Raw genomic sequence first — 19,914 nt, 5'->3', positions numbered from 1 at the left:
CATATGTAATTATCCCCATCCTTTAATCACTACATCAGTAGTTTTATACTGTACTGATCGCCAAAGCCATATCTTCCAATGCATAATATTGAATTTATCCATCCTACACATAAAAGACCATATTATATTAAATAATCATTGGGTTGAGGAAGGTTACCGAGTTTATCTAAGAATATAATCGGGATCATATGACAGCTAGTTAGTTTTAACTATGTGGTGACCCAACATATATTAGCACACACTATTATAAGTAAGATAGATGTATGATATTAAATAAGTCAGAAGCTGGGAGTTAAAATGACTGAATTCAAAAATTTGAGTAAGCATCCATATGTCTATTATGACTATCTATTTATAAAGCCATAGATTCTGAATATACATTGCCTAAAACTATCAAACATGAAAGTATCCGCCCAATACTTGTAATTTTGCCTTTTTAGTCATATTAGCTAATTGTAAGTGTTATAATTTTGGTATGAGTTTTGCCTAGTAGTATTATTGTATGTTAATATATGTCACAGCAGCCACTTGCAAGTGTTACAGTATAATTTTGGTCACCTATTTATTTGGTCATCAGTACCCAACCACTTTTGTTACAAGTGACACAAACATCAAAACTAAAGTTTGAATTATACAAAAAAACCAGTAATAATGATTTGTATTTTGAGTGGCCAATTAAAACCAGATTACTCAAAATTGTAGACAATTAGCACAGATCATATGGACATCATCAACTTCCCGCCCCATATCAAAATATAACAGGCTCTATAACCGCACCTGTTAACAAAACGGTTCACCCATGTATAACCACCTTTACTCACAACAAACGTTGTGAGTAATATTTCGAATCATCAGTGGTAACCACCACCAGTTGCTATCGGTGGTAACCATCACCAGGCGCTTTCATCGGTGATCCAAGAATTCGAATCATCACTCTGAGGGTCTGTTAATTAACAAAAATTGAAACGGATCTTACAAGTTATATGATTGTGTTGATTTAACAAAGTAGATTTTATTGATTGACCAAATTTACATACCTATGTGAGAAACGGCGGCCGATTCCAGTCACCGGGGATGATTTCGGCGCTATCGAAGATCTTCAACCCGTTAGTTAATTGATTTTGGATTTCAGATGTATTGAGATCGGTATTCGATTGAAAACCGTAATTGATTTTTAGGGTTAGAGAGTATGGAAGGAATGAATGAATGGGGAAGAAGGAAGGCACGATGTATCCCCTTTTTTTATTGAAAAAAATTTTGGCCAATTAGTTGTGGACAAATGTCAGTTTGTGATGAATTTGTGGGATAGGGGTAGTGAGAAAGTTATAGGCAGCCACGTGGCAAATCGATCTGTATTATTATAAGTTATAGATGTGCATTTACCACTACAAAATGCGTATAATTTAAGTTAAATATTCCAACGACGTCACAAATGCAACAAAAAAAACGCTTCACAAAGACATAATATCACACCAGCAACAACGCACAGCTGCCACCCAACCTCATTATCATTGTAATAGATAATAGATATTAACTAATATAGTATAATATTATTTGCTTTCACTTTGAAAATCGCTTTTTGGTTTAGCCGATATTAAAAAAGTAGAACCAAAAAACGAATCGAAAATTAAATTCATATTTGAAAACCAAACTTAAAACGAATTCAAATTCGAGTTTAGTACTTTATGATTTTTCATCCGTTTTATTTTAGGATTAAAATATTTAAAAATGAAAAATTAAATACTTCTACTATTTATTTGGTATATTGTGTTTAAAGTTATTTTGCAAAAGTCCAATTGCAATCTGCTGTAACATATTAACATCAAAATCATATAAGTTCGAGCACAATGAAAACAAGCCATATAATTGAATGTCTGCTAACTTGAAAGAAATTTTACATTTTGATAGCTTATTTGAATTTCAGCCTAAATTAATTAATTTTTTTTTGGAAAATAAAAAAATATAAAAAAATTGTGACATTTATATATGTCAAGACGCATGGAAGAACTAACATAAGCCACGCATACATACTATATACCTTCAGGAAATTCAAAAAACCCAATGTTTTTTAATAATCAAGAATCAATCAGGAAGGAAGAATAAAAACGAGAGCAAGGTGTGGAGGATAGAAGAAAGAAGAAATAGGAAATCGGGTAACCGGGTCATGGATTCGGGTAAAAACCCAAAGCCAAAGGAACAAAATCAACCTCACAGGGTTTGGCTTGTTTGTGGGCGTGGTAAGAAAGAAATCAAAAAAATGGAGACGATTACTACGACTGGTCTTCCCCCCATATCTTTACCACCATACTCTCTCACCCCCAAATTAAACTCAAACCCTAATTTCACCCTCACAACTCTCTCTTTAACTCTATTTCCGTATATATACTATATTTTCATCATCATCATCTCTGTATCTATATATCTATTTTTTCTACTTATATATATCTACAATCTACAATCTACAATCGATCCGTTTTATTCTATATCATTGTCTTCAATTGTCTCTTTCTCTCTCTTCTTCACCTCACGCTCTTCAAATTTACTTAGGGTTTATACATATATTTTGTACTTTTGCTCCGGTTCATCAGGTAATTTTGCCCTCTGTTCTTCAATTTTATTCATATTTGTTGTTTTGATCGGTTTAATTTTTGTAATTGATAAGTTTATTCGTTTCAATTTTCTGGAATTTGTTGCGTTTGTAATGTATGATGCTTGTTGTTCTGAATTTTGTGCTTATTTAGTGTTGTTTGTATGCAATTTTTGTGTTGGTTTTTGCTGGAGTTGTATGCCTGTTTTTGATATGTGGAATTGATTAAATAGTAAGAGTTGGGTTTAGTCTGTACAATCAGGAGTTCGGTTCGTTTAAATTATAGGGATTTTGTTTTATTTATAATGTATGATGTATGATATTTGTTGCTATCAATATTTATGATGTTTACTTGTAATCTTTATTTGTGTATTTGTGGGAGTTGTGTATTGGATTTTACTACTCCACTGATTAATTAGTAAAAGTTTGGTCTAAAATCATGTTAACGTATTGTGGCCGTTTGTGCATTTTGTATGTAGGCAATCTGTTGTGAACTGGTTGTATTTAACAATGTTGTTTAGTATTTGTTACGATCAAATGCTGTTTAGTAATTTGATTATTAAATACATTTTGAAATTTAACTAATTTTCTTGGCTGACTTTTTGGTATATGCTTAATGAATTGTTCTGTTTTCTTGGATAGTAATCTATCAATGGTATTTAATTTGTTTAGATAATTGTTTTGACGGTTAACTCGCACAAATAGTGTGAATAGACATGGCAACTCAGGGCAATTGGTATATCCGTACCCATACTAAATATGCATTGTACACAAATTATAAGCCAATTGTAAATATATACTCATTGACTACTATAATAATAGGGTTGTTCATTATTATAGAAAAGGTTCATTATTATAGAAAAGGTGAGTGTGTGGAATACTAATGAAAAAGGTTGTGTATTCTTATGTATGTGTGCTCGCTCATTTCCTTGTGTGTGTTGTGTTTGCACATATCTCAAGATAATGTGTACGTTTGATGATCGTTTTATTCATTTGTATCATGAATTCGTTCTTATTGTTATGAAGATATTTGTATTTAATGAGACATCATGGATTTCTATGATGCTTATCGTTTAGTTTTGTCTGCAGGACGTATAAACATTTAACTTGCTGCATTACAGTGTTTCATGCGGTTGCTTTCTGGCTAAAAAGGACTGTATCTCAGCGTAATGGATGCGCTTGGTGGTCTCCTATTTGAAGGCATCGGGAATACATTTAGAAGGAAAAGGACCCAAACCTGCAGACGACCTAAACCTGAGAGTCAAGCCTTACCCGAAGATCATGATCAGTCTCTATCATCCGCACCATTTTCAGATGATGCTAGCAAGATATCAAGTGATGAGAATGCTGTTGGTGCGAATCCTAAGAGAAAAGTATTCAATCTTAATCAATGTATTACTAGAACAGAAGGTGAATACTTGCATAGTAATGGAGGCTCTAACGATACGAATGAAGAGGCACAAAGTGGTCTCAACCATAAGCAACATAGCAACTCTAGAATGTCAGATGATGGAGTTGAAAATGAGAACAAATTAAAGAAACTCAAAGTGAAGGTTGGCGGTGTAACCCGTACAATTCAACCCAAGTCCAAATTTGCAACTTCAAAGAATCCAGGATCTTCAGATGCTCCCCGTCGTCGACCTAAGTTGATCCTCCAGGTATGTTATACATGTATATATCTGTTTTTTATTTCATCGGTCACCTTTATAATCGGTGCACATTGATTCTTTGTGAGCAAAATTATGCTTCCAACTTGTGGTCTGTGAAGTTTTCTTTACATTGGGCTTATCTACTTTTTGGTCTTTTCACATTTTTCTTATGTGAGGGTAATTGATATAAATTACACATAAACATCATTCCTTTTCTAATTTCCTGATGTTCCACCCTTTTGAAATATATTTAGGACTCCGGCAGCCATGATTGTGTGACTACAAGTTCAGTTTTTTTTTACTAAGATGGGCTTCAGTCTACAATCAGGGATTATTATCTGTCTGGGTTTTTGTTAACAGGGTGGAATGGGTATATATTTCAAATCGATCCTCTTTTGGTGGGATCGAGGGTTCCTAGTTTCATGGGTATCAGCCAATACACTATTAAACCCATACCCTTGAACCAACCGCCCTCAACTTTTTTGAGATAATAAAGGCCTCCAATTTGATCATGTTAACCTAGGAGTTCGACTGTAGGAATAAAGTATGCTAAAAGGATATATGTTTTTGGATTGCACGATGACATGGCATTGGTATGATATGACATAAATATATCCTTTATTACACTCAGAATTACTTTACAAGGTTTACTTTATGAATAAATATAGATTTCCATTCAAAACATATTATTTGTCTTTTAATGTTCTCAACATTAAATTAGCTTCCAGTTTTACTGAACTTTGGTTCATAAATTCAGGAAAATTCTGATGAATCGATAGATAAAAAGATCATGTTACAAGGGATCCCATGGAAAGATTTCTCGAAGGGTGGGTTTAGCCTCGGGAGAGAAAACGCTTCAATGAGGAACAATTCGGGAGAAAAGCAAGGAGAAAAGTCCGATCGTTCCCGAAAGAGCAAAAGGGTACCAAAAAAACGCGTTTTAGATGGGGATTTTGCTGAAGAAGAGGATGATGAGATACGATACCTCACGAAACTGAAAACTGTTAGGGTTGCTGCCACTGCAAGTAGGGATTATGATGATGAATCTAGTAAAAAACACAAGAGTCTTTCTAGGGTTTCTAAAGAGGATTATCCTGCTTTACGATCGGGTAGGGATAGCGTATCTGTTGACACAGAATATGGGGAGGAAGATCTGGTCTCCGATCATGAAAATGAATGCAATAATAGAAAGAAATCAAGAAAGGATTCTCCTAATTCACCAAACGAAACCAAGAAGGAAACAACTCTTACGTCGCGTCAACGGGCCCTTCTATCTGGCCGGGATTCTGCATCTACTGCTACTCAAATTGAGTTCCCAAATGGATTGCCACCTGCTCCCTCTCGAAGTAAGTTTCTAACAATCATGTGAGTTAACGCCAACTCTAAAGGTTCTTAATATATTTGTGTATTTTTTTTGTTTATACATATAGAGCAAAAAGAGAAACTTACCGAAGTGGAGCAGCAACTGAAGAAAGCTGAAGCTGCTGAGCGACGCAGGATTCACAATGAGAAAGCAGCTCGGGAATCAGAGGTTTGTTTTGCCTTTTCATTTGTCTTGTTTTTATTCATATATTTTATTTGATTCATTATGTGTCAAAACTCCAATCTGTTTAGGCTGAAGCGATCAGGAAGATACTCGGTCAAGATTCAAGTAGGAAGAAACGAGAAGACAAATTGAAGAAACGTCAGGAAGAGTTGGCACAGGTATTGCTCGCCTCCAATTCTTATTAGTCTTTTTTTTTTTTTTTTTTTTTTTTTTTTTTTTTTTTTTTTAAATTTGGCAAAATAAGTGATGTATTTAGTTCTGTGATATAATGCGTGAAGTTGTATGTAATAATGCTATGCTTTTTATCCACCCTTAGGAAAAGGCTGCCAATGCAAAAATGCTTGCACCCAGCACTATTCGAACAGTGATTAGCCCAACAGGAACTACCGTTGCATTTGCTGAAGATATTGGTCTTCCTCATATTTTTAAACCCAAACCAACCAGGTAAACCATATACCATCCTATTTACGTTAGGTATTTATTATATAACCAGTTATTCACTTGTTTTCTGATTGTAGTTGTATGGATTCTTATATTCAGTTATCCTCCACCAAGGGAAAAATGTGCTGGACCATCGTGTACTAATCCATACAAGTATCGAGATTCCAAATCCAGCCTTCCTCTTTGTAGCCTTCAATGCTATAAAGCTGTCAATGGACGAACGCAGGTTGAAACCGGCTACTAGCGATGCTTCCTGTCTTTATGTCATGAAGGTACATTCTTGGATGCTAATGTTTTACTAGTAGATAGGCGAGCGAGAGACCTTCGCTAGTTTTCTGTTGATGAATTGACATTATCAATTAATGGAATTTGTGATGTTAGTGGTGTTTATGCAATGGCCCATTAAAATTTCAAATTATATAGTACTTATATAACGAGCTCTTTTAGTGTTGAAGTTTTGACCATAACTTGCTTTCTCTCTTTTTCATCGTTCTTGTCGTGTTTGGCCTATTGACTTTTATAACTTGGTGCATCTTGTTAACCACTATGTGCAGTGGCGGTACCAGGAATTTTTTTCACCGGGGGCGAAATTTTTTTTAAAACCGTAGCAATTTTTTTGGGCAAAAAATTGAGGGTTTTAGGCAAATTATGAAGGTTTTGGGGCAAAATTTGAAGGTTCGTGGGCAAAATTTGAAGGTTTTGGGATAAAATTTGGAGATTTTTGGACAAAATATGAAGGTTTTGGGCCAAAATATTTAAGTTTTGGGGCAAAAAAAAAAAAAAAAAAACCACCGAGGGCAAAGTCGAAAAATCCAAAATTTTTACACTGAAAATTGCAAATCCACTGGGGGCGGCTGCCCCCGCTTGCCCCTTCATAAAATCACCCCTGACTATGTGCAGGGCATCGTTTTTCTGTTTTCTATTCTTGGTTAATGTGGTGTTGGACCTTTGTCAGATTAGATCCATAAGTTACCCTCATGTGTCGGGCACAGTTATTTTTAACCTTAGTGACTAATGATCGTTACATACCCACAGATGATAGGTGTTATGTTAATCTACAAGGCTAGTTTTTTTTAAGCAATTCAGAGTTAATGGTCAGAAATGGTCATATGAATACTCCTATCGCATCAGGCTGTGTTAAACTGTATATACGAGTCGGAAGACTTGTCATTGTCGGGTAACCCGAATAGAAAAATCTCATCCATTTTCCATTTACCACACGCATTTCTATAGTTCGTTTTACACTATTGCTAATTGCCAATTTCAATATGTTTTTTTTATTATAGTTGCTCCGTAATATTAATAAATTAATCACGAGTGAATCATATTTTCACCATGATTTTTGATAGATCCATCACAACTATACATCGATGAATTGTACCATACAACTCATTATTGCGTAGTTTCCCTTTATTTGGTTAACCCGTTGTGCGTGGTACGGTTACGGACCAAACTTGTTCGGTTCGGTTCCGTCCCGAATCCCAATTTGAAGCAAAAACATGGACCGAGGACCGGACCAAATATTATCGGTTCGGTACGGTACGGTTCGGGTATTTTTAGTGTTTTTTTCGGTTTTGGTCCGCCCGGACCAAAGACCGAAAATCCGTAAATTTATGGACCTAGGACCGGACCGAAAAAGCTCGGTTTGGTTCGAAATCGGTTCGGTCCGGTACAGTCTTCGTTCCCGTACCATGCACACCCCTAGATAAGATGCAAGACGAAAAGGTTAATACAATTTTAATCACCTCGAGTTACCCGTCTAAAGTGCAAATCCAAAAAGCAAAAAAAAAAAGAGGAGACATGTGCAAGGTGCCGTGATGAAGAATCTTTCTAAATTCGTCAAGGATATGTGATTCTTGGTTGACGGCTACCTCTCAGTTTCAATCATGTTGTTTAGGTGGCTTCAAATCTCGCATTTATCGTGTACATTTGTTACCCTCTTCTTGGCTGACTTCTGATTTGTCCGTTTTTAGTTTGTAGATTTTGTCATCGGCTTTTCCTTAGGTTTAATCGGGAACTCTCGTTCCGTTTGATTGTTATAGTCGAGCTTGTTAGTTTGTTTTGTGATTGTAAGTCTTGTAAGCGTTTCACCAAAGAGCTTATGGCTTAGTTGTATCAGGTAACTCATCAACCTTGAGGTTGTGAGTTCGAGCCTCGTCGTGGACAATTTACTGGGTGCTTGTGTTTGCTTTCCAAAAAAAAGAAAATTTTGTAGGAGTTTCATTCTTTAAATGAATTCTCTATATGTTTATATAAAGTTTATCTTTCTTTTTGAAAAATAAAAAATAAAAAATAGTGAAAATATCAACACACTTTTAATATCTCCCCCTTTTAATCTATAAGTTAAAGTTAAAGTTAAAGTTAAAGTTAAAGTTAAAGTTGCTCCGCTTTTTAAAGACCGGATGCAAATGATACTAACTAGTTTTCGAACCCTCGCTTCGCGCCGGGGGTTCGGTTTTCAATGTATTTTATTGCGTTTAGTTTGTAAAATTATTTCGTGGCTAACGATGATGTCGTTGAAGCACAACTCGAGTCGAACCAAAAGGTATAACCCGTGAAAGATTTAAATGTTATTTTAAATTAACAATATATGTGCATCTCCGCGTTTCGCTATGAGATTGTCAACTTTTAAAAATTTTACGCAAAATCAAACGTGTATGAAAAGCAGTGTTGTAAAAGTCGGCCGACTTGGCCGACGCGTCGGCCGATGCGTCATTTTTTTGAGTTCTCCGTCCCGTTTTTTCTGAAAACGACTCAAAAGACGGTCAAAGGTAAAAGTTCGGTCAAAGTTGGTCAAAATCGGTCAAAATCAGTCAAATTTTCGTCCAGATGTGATATGTTTTAAAATTAGGGTTTGTTTTCATTTTTAGGGCCGCTCTTTTCTCTTTGTCCTTACTAATAATGCACTCCGTAACATTCATTGAGTTTGAAGGTTATTTGTATTTAAATTCAAGTTCTTATTTAAGAAATTTATGGTACAAAATCAACTATTCTATACATATATAAATATATATTTAAGAAATTATTAATAAAGTCAACGTTGGTCAACGATCGATGCGTCCCCGACGCGTCCCCCGACTCGGCCGACGCGTCCATTTTAGGTCTCGACCGATGCGTCACCGACTCGCGACTTTTACAACCTTGATGAAAAGTACCCTAAATATTTAGCGTTTTTTAAAAAGCGTCCGTTTTGCGTATAGTTAGTGACATTGTGTTTCTAAATTATTTCGAGTTTAACGATGGTGTCGAAAAATTTAACTCGTTGCGAGCGAGAAGATATGACCCGCTGAATATTTGGTTGGAGTTTATTTAAGGATTTTTTTATGAAAATGGTTATTTGACACTTTACCCTATGTTTGGAGGGGTCGATTTGAATTTGTGAATAAAGCGTGGGGGGGTTTTGTTAGTGTAATGAAATTTAGTTAAAAGTAAAAAATTTAAAAAAAGTGAAAGGACAAGAATGCCCTAATTACTATTCTTGATATTTGTCTATTAGATAGTATGGTAATGGTAATATAATAGTTGAATTCTTGTTGAGTAACATGATGGTCATGTTTACTTGTTTGCAAGTAATGATGTTAATCTTAAATCCTATATAAGAAAAATAAATAATAAATATAAATATAGTAATTAATAAGAAATTCATTTTATTTCTCATAAAAAATACAATTTAATCTATCATGTAAAATATAATTTGAGACGATTAAGATCCTTAATCTAAGTGTATGGTTATCTTGTTATGAAAAAAATACATTTTATGTTATGTATAAGAAGAATATTAGATTAGATTAGATTTGATAAGTTCTTTTTTGATCATTTGTATTTAGTGTAACAAATATGCCACACTTCATCATTTCATACGAAACGAGCCAAGCCCGAGCTCGACTAGGCTCGAGCTCGACTAGGCTCGAGCTCGGCTCGTTTGATATCCACAAAGCTTGAGCTCGAGCTCAACTCGATTAGAGCATAATATTTTAAGCTCGAGCTCGGCTCGTTTGATATTATACAAGTTTGAGCTCAACTCGTTTATTACGTAACATTTTTTGCTAATATTTTATTATATAATTATATCACATATTTATTTTTGTGTATTTTTTATTCACATATAATAAGATTTACTATTAATAGTTTAACTATATATAACTTATTATAATTATTATGTAATTATGTTATATTATTATAAAATAGTACTACGTAATTAAGTGTATATAAATAAAAACTTCGTTTAGGCTCGTAAGTCTGTTTGAGCTCGAAATACAAAGCTCGAGCTTGGGCTCGTTTACTAAACAAGCTTCAAAATATGTTAAAGCTCGGGTTCGAACTCGTTTAGGCTCGGCTCGGCTCGAATCAAGTTTTTAATGAGTCGAGCTCGAGTAGCTCGGCTCATTTACAGTCCTACTTGAACCATATAGAACACTCCTATTTTTAAATGATGCCCCATCACTATTCACTGAATAATCAATTCTAACCACGTTGTTTATAACATACGGCTCTAGTTATTCAGTCGACAACAAGCGTCGTGTTGGTTTTATTTTTTGATAGAAAAAATTGATATGGTTACTTTGTGAATGATGTTATCCCACATAGGTGGGAGGAGAAAGTTGGAGGTAGGTGACTTGGTTATAAAAGGAGGGCTAAGTCTTCATTCCAATTTGCACCAATCAATACATTTTAAGTATTTGATTATTTCTTTCTTTCTTACTCTTGTTTGAGAGTTGTATTAGTTAAATATTTTGGAGAGTGTAGTTCGCTTAAGAGAGTCGTCTATATTATTGTAACAATTTGTGATATAGTGTATTTCTCTCTTTGGGGGCCGGTGGTTTTTATCCTGTTTTGGAGTTTCCACGTTAAATCTTATGTTGTGTATTGTTCTTATTTCTTTACTATTATTGTTGGGCTGGGTGGTGGGAATTAGTGAGACCGTAATTTCCCAACAACTGGTATCAGAGCGTCAGGTTTGACGGGGGTCTCGGTTATAGGAGTCGGAGTATGCTCTGTGGTTGTCACGGGAGTGGATCGTCCACATCAGAAACGAGGTCTATTGATCGTATAGGGTATCTGGTTAGATAATATTTTTTCTGATTCGGAGTAAGTGGTGTCTAGAATTTGTAGTGGACCGGGTGTTAGATTTTCCAATTTAACGGATCCTGTGCGCTACTCCACTACATCTGTCGGACAGTCGAAACGTGAGCAAAATCAGAGAAAGTGTTGTTTATAGGATACGGATACGATGTCGAAGTTCAGTCCAATGAGGTTTGATGTAGAGAAATTTGATGAGATGATCAATTTTGGCTTATGGCAGGTTCAAGTAAAGGATGTGTTGATTCAGTCCGGGTTACACAAGGCATTGAAAGGTAAACCCACCTTTGTTCCCGGCAGTGATTCTAGCAGTAAGTTCGATGAAGAAGAATGGGATGATATGGATTTGAGGGCAGCAAGTGCGATTCGTTTGTGTCTTGCAAAGAACGTGCTTGCAAATGTGCACGGGTTATCAACGGCAAAGGAGCTTTGGGTTAAACTAGAGCAGTTGTACCAGGGAAAGGGCATCTCAAATCGGTTGTGTCTTAAAGAACAATTTCATACTCTGCGTGGATGGGGGTTCAAAGATTTCAGATCATCTAAGTATTCTTAACGGTATTGTTTCAGAACTGGAGGCTATTGGAGTTAAAACGGATGATGAAGATAAAGCTTTGAGGTTGATATTATCTTTATCATCGTCTTATGAACACATGAAACCTATTTTGATGTATGGGAAGAAAACTCTGAAGTTTGAAGACGTTACTAGCAAGCTCCTATCCGAAGAGAAAAGACTGGAAGGTAACGAGGTCTCGTCATCAGGAGATACGATAGTGTTGTGTTCGGATAGGCGAAAGAAAAACTCTGGGAAGAATCTGGTATGCTAGAGGTGCGGGAAGACTGGGCATGTAAGGGTTAATTGTCCAGGTGGAGCTAATCCGGAAAATGGCTCCAAAGACGCTAACATTGTCTCCGTTGTTACGGAGAGTGACGAATTCCTCTGAAGTCACACCATCCTCATGGTGTGTCCGCGCTACCGTGGAAAGGGATGTTTGTTAGCGGTTCCACAATTACACATGGGCATTGGTTTGGCGTTGATGCAGGTTGTGTGGTGAAAACTGATGTTGTAGTTGATGGGACTTTCGGGAAAGCCAAACAGGGAAGTTGCACCATAAAGTTTCAGCTGGTTGTTCAACAACATGTGCCGAGGTGAAATGCTTGAAATGTGATATTCTAAGTGCTATACTCTTAATGGTAGAGTATGATAATTCTTGTTAAGAGTTATGATTGTCTGTGATGACAATGATTGTCGGTTTAGACAATGTTCGGTAAAGATGCAAGTTTTGTCTCTTGGGAGATAATGTCATCGGCATGAAGATGAGGATCTTGAAGTTGTCGTCGAGGAAGCATCTATATCGGTTATCCTTATAATGTTGAAGTATGATTATCTTTTTCTATAAAAAAGGTGGAGATTTGTTGGTTTTATTTTTTGATAGAAAAAATTGATATGGTTACTTTGTGAAGGATGTTATCCCACATAGGTGGGAGGAGAAAGTTGGAGGTAGGTGACTTGATTATAAAAGGAGGGCTAAGTCTTCATTCCAATTTGCACCAATCAATAGACTTTAAGTATTTGATTATTTCTTTCTTTCTTACTCTTGTTTGAGAGTTGTATTAGTTAAATATTTTGGAGAGTGTAGTTGGCTTAAAAGATTCGTCTATATCATTGTAACAATTTGCGATATAGTGTATTTCTCTCTTTGAGGGCCGGTGGTTTTTATCCTGTTTTGGAGTTTTCACGTTAAATCTTGTGTTGTGTATTGTTCTTATTTCTTTACTATTATCATTGGGCTGGGTGTTGGGAATTAGTGAGGCCGTAATTTCCCAACACGTCGATTTATTGGCGACTTGACTGACTCTTAAAGCCTAAAGTAAATTATAGGCATGATTTAAAACCCATGAAAATTTGATTTTACCACTTTCATGGCGTCTCAATTTTATTTTTAATTTTATTTTATTTTATTTTTCAAAAATTTTTTATCCTACTTATTGGCCGGAGGTCCACTCGGAAGCAATCTCTCTATCCGTCGAATAGAGAGAGGGATGACTTTCTATACCTCGGAGAGCGTTTTCACTCCGGGTGGAGAAGTGACTTGTCTTTATTCTTCGATAGGGAAAAGATTGTCTACATCTCACCTCCCCATACACCACTTATATAGTATTGGGTTTTGTTGCTGTTGCCGTGTTGCTGTTGCTATATTTTATTGTTTGTGTTGTATACAATCGTTTTCGACACTAGTTGTTTCACCAAAACCACTTTACGTTACTCAACCATCATATCACAACTCATATTTTATTTTTAAGAAAATCTGTAAATAGATTTATAATATGAAAAACACCACTATAACAGTATAACCAAGTTATGGAAGACAAATTCCCACTAGAATAGAATGAGAATTTAATTTGTATATCATATTTATTTAGTTAATAAAGCAAACGACTAATAAAATTTTCATATATAATCTTTTCGAAAATCCGCGGGTAATAAACTTGTTTATACCCTCCTCAAGAATTTTAGGCAACAAATTTGATCCAAAGCCAAATCAAATAGGGAGCTCAGAGGTTTGATCCTTATGAACCGCAAAATATTGTTTTTGAAGTTATCCGTTCATTTTACGGGGCTCGGTGGTCGCGGACGTTTTGCATTCGAGTCTCACCCGAGGGGGGGTTTTACCAGACGTGATGCTCGTATGGATTCGTCGTGTGGATTTTCTCCTGAAGGGCGGGCGGTAAGACTGTAATGTTCGCTCCTGGAAAGGTTCGGGTAGCGGGTTCTGACATCGCGTTCGAACACCGTTAATTACTTTTAACCACCAATAATAAAAGGGAAATTGTTCAAAATACACTTTTTAATTTTTTTTTGTCTTTTTACACCATTCGGTAGACGGAATTTCTGTCTACCACCTTTATCTGTCGTCTACTATTATTTTTACAAAGTAGCAGACAGTTTTTCGTCGACTACTCAATAAAGGTGGTCTACTATTTAGTAGACGAAGTTATAAGGCAGTAGACGTAACCCTGGTAGCCTACCAAAAAAAATTGTGTTTTTTAGGTAGTCTACCAGGGTTACGTCTACTGCCTTATAACTTCGTCTACTATATAGTAGATCACCTTTATTGAGTAGTCGACGAAAAAACTGTCTACTACTTTTATTAAATGTTAACTTTTAAATGTTTTTAGGTAGTCTATCAGGGTTACGTCTACTGCCTTATAACTTCGTCTACTACGTAGGAGACCACCGTTATTGAGTAGTCGACGAAAAAACTGTCGACTACTTTGTAAAAATAATAGTAGACGACAGATAAAGGTGGTAGACAGAAATCCCGTCTACCGATTGGTGTAAAAAGATAATTTTTTTTAAAAAAGTGTATTTTGTATGAAGCCTTTAAAATAAAGAAAAAGTGTATTTTGATCAATTTCCCATAATAAAAAGAAAAAAAAAAGAGAAAAAAAGAAGGAAGAATATTTTTGGATGGTGCCGGTGAAACAAGCCGGCCCAAATTTGAAGAATAGATAACCGTAATTTGGGCTACCACAAATATTAACAAAAACCGTGCAAAATACGGAGTAATAGAAACCTGAAAGTATGTATGTATGTCTGCTTTCTGTTGGAATTAGTATAGAATTTTAAAAAAATAAAATAAAAGTTCGTCGGAATACCAATCCACAAAGGGAGGTGATTCTCAAACAAAACAATAAAAGGTTATTCAATTCTTCCCTTCTTCCAGGTTAGTATACACTCAATTCCTCACTTATTTTCACTTTATAATATTCTAGGGTTTCATGTTTCCTTTTCTCATCATTATATTAATAACTTTTTATATATATTAAGTATTATCTTATATAAAATTATATCTTACCTACAAACCTTTTAGATGATTGTACAAACTTACAAGATTATTTCGTTAGTTGTTAAATTCTCTTTCTTTTGTGTAAGTGATACATAGATTACTAAAGATCGACTAAAACTTAGGCCGAATTTAGAAATTAATTCGTTATAGACATAGTTTGTATCTACATACACAGATACACACTGTAAAAGTTTCATTTGTTACCCCTGGAAAACAATCCGTCTCAAATTTGGATTTGCGTTTTGAAAATTGATTATGAATTTTATATAATTAGAATTAGATTATCACTTGTAGCAAAACACGGTATACAATAATAGTGTTTGGATATATTTATGCGTTTGATAATGTAAAAATAATAATCAATCTTTTAGGTATTTGGTAAATCGGATTATAGAGGGCAATTAGGGGGAAAAAGGGCGGGAGAGGAAAGTGCTTATCACTTTATGGTGCAGTAAGGGTCCTTTATCTTTTTATTCTTGTGTGATTTTCGAATCTTACGTTAGGCATTTAGGGATATTCATTTTTCGATGTTACTACCCATCTTTGTTTTACAGTCCTCGAGTCTTTTAGCAGTCTCAAATGAACTTGGATTTTGTCTCGAATATGTTGTTAACTTGCTAAACATATCTAATCATATATCTATATATAATACATCCATCTATATGTATTTAGGCATTATCTTATAGATCTAAATTTATTTTTGCCTTTGATTCCAGTATATCTACTTGTTTCATGCAGATTGCCTTGAGATACTGTAACCGATTGTGTAAGGTTGAATCTATTTCGATATAATAGGGATTAATAATGGCGAGGATTAAACCTCAAGCTTTGTTACAACAAAGTAAAAAGAAGAAAGCACCAAGAAGTATCAGTGTTCCCACTATTGCGTTGTATAGTGTAGTTACCATTGTTACGGTGTTTTTTCTCTTTGTTACACACAGACACTGGTCTCAAAGGTTTGTTATCTTTCCACTTTTTAGCAGTCACGAGAAAAGCGTAAAACTTTATGTCGGTGATTTTGTACGTATTTTCTTTGAATTATGTTAAAGTATGCCATTTGGTATTGATTATCTTCATAAAATGTATTCATATTGCTTGCATATGAATGTTATAAGAACTAGGTTAGTAGGTCGTGGTCGTATGTATATAATAATTGCAAGGTTGCAAAAATCATATGTATATAATAATTGCAAGGTTGCAAAAATCGCTTCTAGGGGAGTACTCGGCAACTCGAGCAGTACTCGGGGAGTACTCGGATGTTGACCAAGTTTGACTTTGACCGACTTTCCAAGTTTTGGCTGATTTTCCGAGTAATCTCGAGTTTTAGCTGACCGAGTTTTGACCGACTTCTCGCCGAGTTGCAAAAACAGAGTACTTGCCGAGTAATTCCTTGTTTTGTAACCCTGAAGGTAAACATACCTAATGAGTGATGTGTATTTTGCTTTCAGATCAGTAATTCAGGCTGAGGAAGGAAAGTCTACTTTTCAGGTACGAGTGTTGGTACATTATGTCTATCTTTGTCGTGTAGTGGCATTTATTTTTTTAGCGATTGAGAAATGTGATATTTGTGGGAATATTTGGATTTGGGAGATGCTGCATTATAACATTCTTATGCGTAATGTTTTTTTTTTTTTTTACTTTCTTTCAAGATTTCAGGTGATATTAAACCTATAACACTTATATTGTGAATTTCGCCTCTTTATGCCTCAGGTTGAAGATGATTTTTCCGATTCAAAGAAATCTGACGTTCCTAGATATGCTGTAAGTTTTACTACCTCGGTTATGTGCTTTCACTTGTGTTGTTTCATTTGAAACTTTGTGTTATTATCATTTTGGCTTTATTTCATGGTCGACAGTTTTTTAAACATTTTTTTCTTTTTTGGCATGTGTCCAGATTTTCAACACGTCTAAAGGTTTGATTACGGTTGAACTTTACAAGGAAGGTTCGCCTGAAGTTGTCGATGAATTTATTGATGCCTGGTGAGTGTTACTATTACCATAAAACACCATGCCCTCTATTTAGGGTTTCATATACCTCCCTCTAAACTTGCTAAGTATCGTATATAACAAAAATAGAAGTTTTCACAGGTCAGGATGATGTACATTATTTTCTAGAGCATGTTTGGGTATATATGACCTTTCGCAAACTTAGATGGAAAATATAAAAAATTTCCCTTTTAATTATATTTAGGTAATTAGATAGTAAGTTGATTTTCTCTACATAAGTAGAAGAAATTGTATCGTGCTAATATTTCTATACTCTGACGTCTAATGTGGCTAGTGTCGTATTCTCGAGTTCCACCACTTCAACAGTTTAAACTTGTAGTGGTTGATATGTTTTATTAGAGCCGGCTTATAGGAACCATTTACCTTGTAATGGGTCGATTTGGGTTGCGCTTTATCTCAAATTGGTCGAACAATCAATTACTTAGAAGGAGAATGGATTGAACAGGTTAAAAGTCACCCAAAGTCTATTGTTATCAAGTATGACCTCCTTGATTCTTCTGTCAAAAGATTTAAAGTAATAATGTTTATTGTTTTTTTTGTATACATGGTTCAAACACATTAATTTTATATATAGGTATCTTAAAGAAATGGAGTAATAAGTGCTTCATGGCTATCCCAACCTAACCCGGTTTTAAGCCGTAATAATGGCGTTTTGTTCTAACTATACAGGCAAACGGGTCAGGTTGGGTGGGTTGGTTTGGGTAACGGGTCAAAACGGTTTTGGGTTGAAATGGGCCATGGGTCAAACAAGTTAGATTTTTAAATGAGTCCAAATGGGTCAGGTTGGTTCGGGTTGGCTAACGGGTTGAAATGGGTCGTGGTTCCAAACGGGTCATCTACTTTTACATTTATGGATACATTTTACGTTTATATTTGCGGTTTATATATGTACGAAATTATTAATACTTTATATACATAATTAATGATATAACCATGATTGTTTTCATAAATGTTTGACGAATGAAACTTGTAATGCTTGACCAATTTGGCCCATTCACAAGAATAATTAGACCTATCTCTACTTATTGAGCTTTAGGAATTGATACCCATTGTACCTGTTCACTTTAATTTGGTATAAGACCCAATAGGTTGGGAAGGAAACCCATTGGACCTTTTTTTAGGTTTCGGTTTACATTGCCATGCCTAATTTCACTCAAGACCCAATTGACCCAAATTCGAGAGTATGAGTCTCAATTGCCAATTGCCAGGTATAGTTGTAACCCAAACCTAATTTTACCCATCACACAACCCGCCCATCTTCCTACCTCCATTGGAGTAGTTTTTATTATCTGACTAGATAGTAATGTGTTTGCAGTCAGAAGGGGCACTTTAAAGGGATGCTATTTCAACGTGTAGTCAAACATTTTGTAATCCAAGGAGGTCACTCTGAAAATCATGCAGTTATCGATGACTGGACTTCTAGAGAGAAGCACTACAATCAGCTCGAGAAAAGGTCTCATTCAACCACCATCGTTTACAACATTACTTTTCTTTTTCGGAATATAAGTTGCGTTTCTTAAGTTTAATTTTTCTCATATACAGATTAAAGCATGAGGCTTTCATGCTCGGTACATCTAACATGAAACACGAGAAAGAAGGATTCGATATTTTCATTACAACAGCGCCAATTCCAGATCTAAATGCGAAACTAAATGTTTTTGGACGTGTGATTAAGGGAGAAGACATCGTTCAGGTAGTAAATATAATACTACAAGTTATCATCTTCTATTTAGTTGAGAGACATTATAAAAATTGTTACTGATTTGAATTTGTGATCCAGGAAATTGAGGAGGTGGATACAGATGAACATTACAGACCTAAATCTCGGATTGGGATCATTGATGTGACACTGAAACAGAAGATTTAAGGTTTCGTTTGATTGGTGATGACGTGGACCAGACTTTATAATTATTTTCCGATTTATTTGTCTGGAGAGAGCGAAAAGTCGGGATCCTGGTTGTGTAATCCATATGACATGTAATATCGTTGTTTGTGTATTTGTTTCTTCTGCGCGCAAATGTAGAACATGAAATCTGCACAAAGTTTTGGGGTAGTACGGAGTATTGCTACATTAAATGCAAGGTATTTTTGGCGGCACTTGTCATATTGCTACAGTGACCGTGCTGTCACTTCAGCTACCTTTTGTTACCTCGTACATCATGCTTCGCTTCTTTCCGACACTTGGCAGCATCTCCGCCATTCGTTTTTAACCGTCCCTTTTCAACTTCCCTTTGAGACGTCTTCCATGTTTTTACTCCCTATAAATACCTCATTATCTTCTCTCCACATTTTTACTCTTCTTTGCTTCCATCGATCTTGCAAACTCTTCTCGATTCACTTCTCGTTGCTTCTTTGGTTTCGACTCTAATTTCTTCAGGTTAGCGCGCGTTTAGTTTCTTTCGCTTACGGTATTTTGACTATATTGTTAATAGATGGCATCTTCTTCTTCTACTGGTGAGCCCCCGAATTGCGAAGTTATTAGGTCCGTAATGACAGCGCGAAAGATCGCGCTGTTGGTAGATTGGTACCCGCCGTTAGCTGATTTGAATCCCATAGCGCCTCTCCCTAATCAGTGTGACAACCCGGAAATTTCCGACCAAATTTAAACTTGATCTTAATATGTTTCCGACATGATAAGCAAAGTCTGTAATGTTGAAATCTCAAAAACTTTAAAATATAATTAGTTTTGAAAAACTATATATTGTTAAATAAATATTTCAAATATATATTTCGAAATGAATATATATACATATTTTA

At 35.4% G+C, this 19,914-nt stretch overlaps 2 protein-coding genes across 4 annotated transcripts; both read left to right on the top strand.

Moving 5' to 3' along the window:
• Positions 1–2,090: 2,090 nt before the first annotated feature.
• LOC139875296 (uncharacterized) lies at positions 2,091–6,655 on the top strand. 3 transcript variants are annotated; one of them, XM_071862650.1, is made up of 7 exons: positions 2,091–2,588; positions 3,677–4,245; positions 4,994–5,582; positions 5,667–5,767; positions 5,851–5,940; positions 6,099–6,226; positions 6,301–6,655. In XM_071862650.1, exons 2-7 carry the CDS (start codon positions 3,757–3,759, stop codon positions 6,365–6,367), a joined length of 1,464 nt encoding a protein of 487 aa, XP_071718751.1. In that variant the 5' UTR covers positions 2,091–2,588; positions 3,677–3,756; the 3' UTR covers positions 6,368–6,655. The 3 variants fall into 3 exon arrangements, with proteins under 3 accessions (XP_071718751.1, XP_071718749.1, XP_071718742.1); XM_071862648.1 differs by having other exon boundaries at positions 3,709–4,245; positions 6,323–6,651; XM_071862641.1 differs by having other exon boundaries at positions 6,323–6,650.
• An 8,161-nt stretch (positions 6,656–14,816) lies between these two features.
• On the top strand, positions 14,817–19,216 carry LOC139875287 (peptidyl-prolyl cis-trans isomerase CYP21-4-like). Its single transcript, XM_071862635.1, has 8 exons — positions 14,817–15,027; positions 15,889–16,106; positions 16,599–16,638; positions 16,861–16,911; positions 17,045–17,130; positions 18,473–18,610; positions 18,700–18,850; positions 18,938–19,216. Exons 2-8 carry the CDS (start codon positions 15,955–15,957, stop codon positions 19,022–19,024), a joined length of 705 nt encoding a protein of 234 aa, XP_071718736.1. The 5' UTR covers positions 14,817–15,027; positions 15,889–15,954; the 3' UTR covers positions 19,025–19,216.
• The last annotated feature ends 698 nt before the right edge of the window (positions 19,217–19,914 follow it).

The sequence above is a fragment of the Rutidosis leptorrhynchoides genome, chromosome 1 (genome assembly GCF_046630445.1).
Source record: "Rutidosis leptorrhynchoides isolate AG116_Rl617_1_P2 chromosome 1, CSIRO_AGI_Rlap_v1, whole genome shotgun sequence".
NCBI lineage: Eukaryota > Viridiplantae > Streptophyta > Magnoliopsida > Asterales > Asteraceae > Rutidosis > Rutidosis leptorrhynchoides.
Note: the sequence above shows the minus strand (reverse complement) of the source record. Positions and strands in the feature narration are given on the sequence as shown.